Below are 6000 nucleotides of genomic sequence, written 5' to 3' on the forward strand. Positions count from 1 at the left end.
CTTAAAAAATAGCTTATCAAATAATAGAAAATAAGATATAAGTTATATTAAAATATAAAATATAAGTATAAGCCACAAAATAAAAGCTAGGCCAAACACCCCTTATATACGGACTTAATGATTACAAATAGTATGTTTACACAAGTGGGTTTATAATGGTGGATGGAGTGGTTTTTCCGTCCCAAAACTCATTCTCGGTACTACATTTGTGGGAATGGTATTCCCCTTCATCGCATCCCAAGATTCCTTCCCACCGATTTTCATTTCATTTTTGTTCTTTCGAGATATCAACGTAGTGAAGTCGAGGAGGTGTTTTGTTCGGTACCAACAACCACGGGGTGGTGAACCCACCACCGCCAGTACCGATTGGTATCGGCTTCCATCTTTGATCCACTCTGTCCACCTTAATGTGAAAGTCTAGAACAATCTTTTCAAATGATTACAATTGGATTTGGAGGATAATCTTCAAAAGCAGAATAAAAACATATTAAATAACTAATACATAAATATATTATATTTTATATTTTATATTTTATATTTATATACTCTAATAAAAATCTTTATCACTTGTCATTCTCACATAAATCATCATAATTTTAAACCAACCAAATCTCTGAAATCATCATCATTTATTTGTTAGTTAATAACTATTAAATACTAAAATAACTAAATTGTTTTAAACATCTTGTACAACTTCATCTCATAACAATGTATGATAAGTTTATTGTATTTTCATTAATTATTAAATATCATTTTTTATCGATTATCCGTATAGTAGACGGATCTCAATGTATTATTATATTATTTAAATATAAATGAGTAAAATAATATCTCCACTAAAAGAATATAAATGACCATTATATTGAATGGGCTGCATGTAATAGGGGCCTTAACACTGTGGGCCTATTTATTTACTTCACAAATGATGGGCTCCCATGAGCAAGCCCTAAGCAACGGCCTAGTTTACCACTTCTACTGTTTTCATTGCGACCCTTTTTCAACTTCAACAAAAATGAGACCACTCTATGCATCTTTGACTCACTTTGACCCTTCATGTGCTCATGGCCTTCACCTTTTCCCCTTCCTCCTAACCATGTACCTTTAGTTGTGGTTCGAACCATCGGCTTCGGTTTGGCGACATGGTCACTTGGAACAACCCGCCTTGAGTATACCGACTCTCTGTGTTCTATCATCTTCGCCAGTGTTGGTCCTTGCGGTTTTATATGTTCATTAGGCTTCGTACGCCAACCAACATGTCCACAGCCTGAACAATAAAAATTTATAAAAGTGTAAATCTTCAATGGAATTAATCGACACTTATGAATGTTTACAATCTGATCGACATATAAATAGCCGATGAACAGACACATCGATTCCCTTGATCGACCCGACCATATATACATAAATGACACAAACTAGAATTTACACTTATTACATAAATATTGACTCTAAAACTTAAATTGTATCAAACAATATCATCTAAAGATTATAAAGATAATTACAATAAGTTCTAACTATAATATACTAATTTCGTTACGTAATCAAATATTGTTTCTTCTAATTCAGATTTTGTAGTTAATAGATGTGTATAAAAGTTAGTGCAAAAACATAATTTAAAAAAATAAAATAAATGAGATATATAACATAATGCATACCTTGATCGAAAATCTTGGATATGTTATTGCTCTTGGGATTTAACTTTTCTTGTTTCTCATGGTCTTTGTCCCGGTCTACCGAGCCATCAAGCCAATGTGCGACACCGCTGGTTCTATATCCGGAGTATGATTGGGACCGTCGATGGAAACTCATCCTAGCCCTTGTTTCATCGCTAACTTTCTCCAAAGCAAATTGAAAAGGATCAAAATCGTCATTCCAAGCACACGGTTTAGATAGCCGCAACCTTGACAGCGAGTTTGGTCCGTTAGGAGACCTTGGTGACGAAGAAACCGAAGTCTGGAGCCGTGGAGGCGGTTTTAAAGGCAAAACTTGTCCACTACAAAATGATTTGGCTCGAGCCGGTAACCTGTAGTTTTCATTTTCATTCTTGTTTCTTTTTGTCCACCAAAAAGACGGATACGTTGGTTGAAACTGACAAAGGCTTGTAAGCGTCTGGGTAGTGACCTCGAACTCGAACTCATGGTCATTATAGTCCAAGCCCATGTCCAACGAGACAGGGCTTGACGGTGCGGTGTAGAATTGCATGTTTTGAGGACTGCAGCCTGTGTGAAAATCCATTTTTGATGGAGAGTTGGTTTGTAAAAGGGGTTTTAATAGTTGGGGGGCAAATGGTTGCCTTAAGCTATGGATGTGCCTATTTGCAAGTATTGGTGTCACTTTGCTTGTTGTTTTGGGAATGTCCATTTATAATTTTAAGCAAAAGTGGTATATTTTGACATGTATGATACAAGTAATTATGTTGCATTTGCATTGAAAATATAAAGGGCTTTTCTGTCAAATCTTTTTTATGCAACTTCCCTTTATCACTTTATATTGTACCTTTTCTTTTTGGCAAGGTTTAATATGAACGAATATTCTTTAGATAATATTGGCAAATAGAAAATTAATTTATTGATCAAAATATTTTTAATTGGTTAATAAAGATCTTTCTAAAATTTTTTTAGAGCATATTGATTATGTTATTATTATTGCAATAACTATTTTAAATAAGCATTTTATAGGGGGGGAAATAAAACAAAAAAAAATTGACAAATTTGTGAACATTTGGTTCGATAAAGACATGTTTAAGAAGCACCTGATGGGACTTAGGAGTTGAACATGAGAAATATGTATTCATCGTCACATGCGAAATGTACTAGACTTTGACATTATATAAATTATTATTGCTTATGTTAAATATCATTAAATGGTGCCTCGCTCTATGCCAATGTGGTTTATTTATTACCTCTAATGTTATCACCAACCGACCCACTGTTATTTGTGGTTTTCTTGTTACGTTACTTAGTTTTTTGGTTAGAAAACATGGAATAATTTATATGCTACGGATTGTAAAAAGGTGAGACACGAAAAAAGAACAAAAGGCTGGTTTTGGATTGACTAGCAGGACCTGTTTAACTCGTTTAGGTATTTTTTTCAAAAAAAATATATATATATTATAATTACATTTTTGCTGTTGGTTATTTCGTTTTCTATTTTTCAGAATACACTTTTGCAATTTCCATTCAAATTTCAAAATTTTAAATATTTCTATAAATAATTAAAATTTGCTCTAGTGGCTCTAAATTATTTTCATTTTGTTTTTTTAAAAAATCATTTAATTTTTTTGATAAATGGGTAAACGGATTGTTTTCTTTTATGGTTAAAATCTTTGACACGAATAATAATATGTGTTGGGTTCTGGTTGCATAATTTAACCCGTTAATCAGTCAACCTAACACGATTAACACTCCTACTTTAGGAGTTCGTTAAGCTAGTCGTATCCATTTTGTTACTCAGTTTTAAGTTGATGCAATAGTTTTGCTTTTATACCAGTGGCAGACTCACTCATATGAGAGGGGTGTCCACCGACTCCTATGAAAAAAAATTAGTGTTAATATATCGAAACCGATCCCTGTAAAATTTTGACCCCGACCCCTGTGAGATTTTGAAACCGACTTTTGTGTAATTTTGAGACAACCCCCATGAAAACCGTTCCTTATAAAAATATAAAATGGAAAGTTTACAAATATAAATTATATACCTATTAGTCCAAAAGTCCAATACCCAACTCAATTTTTAATCCCAAAACCCAATTCAAACCTTACCACTTTTTAGCCCAATACCCAATCCAATTCTAAATATATTTTCTTTGATTTGAAGCAGCAAACCTTGTTCAAACAAAGAAACATCATTCCTTTGCATTGGTGTATCGTTTACTAAAGTTAGATCTTGTATTACTGCTCGCAACCACAAGCGTTGAAAGATGTTTTTCGACGATGAAATACATGAAGTCTGATTTACGTAATTGGATGGGTGAAGAAAATTTAAGCGATAGTTGTATTTGTTACATTGAGAAAGGCTTGCTTATCAATATTGAAGTAGATGATTTTATGGTTAGATTTGAAAACTCGTAAAAAACAATTTTAAATATATTAGTTATCTTATATTTTGTTTGGTTATCTTTTTTTTTCCTATGACCTGACCAGAACGGTCAAATTAGACGAATAAAAAGTTATATACAGATTTGACCCGACCCAAACAACCGAACCGGACCAATTTTTTTTTTATATATAACTGAATACCAACCTAAAAATTTCTAACCCCAGTGTGAAAAAATCTTGGGTCCGCCATTGTTTTATACTAGCTAAGTTGACCACAAATAAAGTTATTTAGCCATAGTCTACAAATATCGGGTATAATCACTCATTGTTATTTATCTGTATCAAATACAAAATTGTTACAATTATAATTGTATAACATGAATACTATTAAAACACACCATTATTATGAACAAGCAGGAGATTAAAAACACTGAATGAAGCGATTTCAAATCATAACGACACACGTTGATACAATTTAAATTAATAAGCAGCTTTGGGATTGGCAGCAGCGTAAGCCTCAATAGCGCTATTGAGGCTTACGCTGCTGCCAATCCCAAAGCTGCTTATTAATTTAAATTGTATCAACGTGTGTCGTTATGATTTGAAATCGCTTCATTCAGTGTTTTTAATCTCCTGCTTGTTCATAATAATGGTGTGTTTTAATAGTATTCATGTTATACAACTTGTAGGTATTCACATATAGTTCCTTTTCAAAGTTAAGAACCTCAGCAGATGGCTTCTCGTCACCTTTGCAGTTATAAATAACAGCCTGCTTGAACACACATCCTCCATCAGCAGAATGTACAATCTTAACATGATGATTTATGGAGTCTAATATACCCAATAAGCAATCGCCTTCTAAAAATGTAAAGTTGAAGGTAAAGGTATTCACGTCAATGACATCGTGCTTAAATTTTCCACTTGTGAATGGAACATCTGTGTTGAGCAATTTATGTTTAGAAAATATAAGGAATGAAATTGATAATAATAATAATAATAATAATAATAATAATAATAAACTCCATCATTACAAATTATATGAATGATGATGTAATTTCATACCATTGCCGAATGTGAACAACCTTATCGATCCAACACCTCCATCACCCTCGACTAACTCAATGGACTTGAATACTTGAGGATTGACCTTGGGTGCAAGATCAGGGAAGTTCTTGAAAACTTTAAAAACCGACTCAGCGGGGAATTTGGAAGGGATCTCAAATTCGATGCTAGCGGTAGTCATGATTTGTTTGTTTGATGGATAGATAGAATGTAAGAAAACAATAAGACTTTGTTTGGATGATTTGCCAGTAAAGCTTCTTGTATTTATAGGATGAAAGAATTGGAAAAAATGAAACATTTAAATGTTTGATTCATGTAAGCACATCAACTTTGACTGCTCTTGGGGAATAATATAGCGTACTATATGTGCTCAAACTTCAAAGGAGTAGATAGTTGGAAAAGCAATGAAGGCATTCAAAGGTGAAGAATGCAAATTAAGATAGTTCTAGAACATGGGGTAATGAATAGTAGGCAACTATGTAGTATGGATGTGAATTATAAAGTTTTGGCTTTCATCGTATGTTTGTTATTTATATATATGTACGAATATGGACTTGTGCATGGATCGGTTTGGGTTGGTCGTTTGAACAAAAACTGTAACAACAACCGAAGTTTTGGTTAACCGTTGAACGAAAACCGATTGCTTTTGGTTAATTAGTCGATTATAGTTGATCGGTTATTGGCTAATGGCAGCTTTTTGGTTCAGTTAACTGTTAAAACTGAAACTTTTGCTATGAGTTGAAATTTTTTTAACCTTTTTTTAGAGTTTTGACTTCAAATCAAACTCAATATACATATACTAGCTTTGGAAACCCGTGTATTACACGGCATATGTTAATGTATAAATTACAATGAATAATTTAATACAAATAAAATAAAAGATAATTAAGTCTATTGATAT

At 32.8% G+C, this 6000-nt stretch overlaps 1 protein-coding gene across 1 annotated transcript; it reads right to left on the minus strand.

Moving 5' to 3' along the window:
- Window positions 1-4362: 4362 nt before the first annotated feature.
- On the minus strand, window positions 4363-5339 carry LOC143580917 (root allergen protein-like). Its single transcript, XM_077063825.1, has 3 exons — window positions 5100-5339; window positions 4721-4973; window positions 4363-4563 (listed from the first exon to the last, which is right to left on the minus strand). Exons 1-3 carry the CDS (start codon window positions 5278-5280, stop codon window positions 4518-4520), a joined length of 480 nt encoding a protein of 159 aa, XP_076919940.1. The 5' UTR covers window positions 5281-5339; the 3' UTR covers window positions 4363-4517.
- Between the last annotated feature and the right edge of the window lie 661 nt (window positions 5340-6000).

Source organism: Bidens hawaiensis, unplaced genomic scaffold (assembly GCF_021521415.1).
Source record: "Bidens hawaiensis isolate Kalapana, Puna unplaced genomic scaffold, B.hawaiensis_p1.1 tig00030763_1, whole genome shotgun sequence".
Lineage (NCBI taxonomy): Eukaryota > Viridiplantae > Streptophyta > Magnoliopsida > Asterales > Asteraceae > Bidens > Bidens hawaiensis.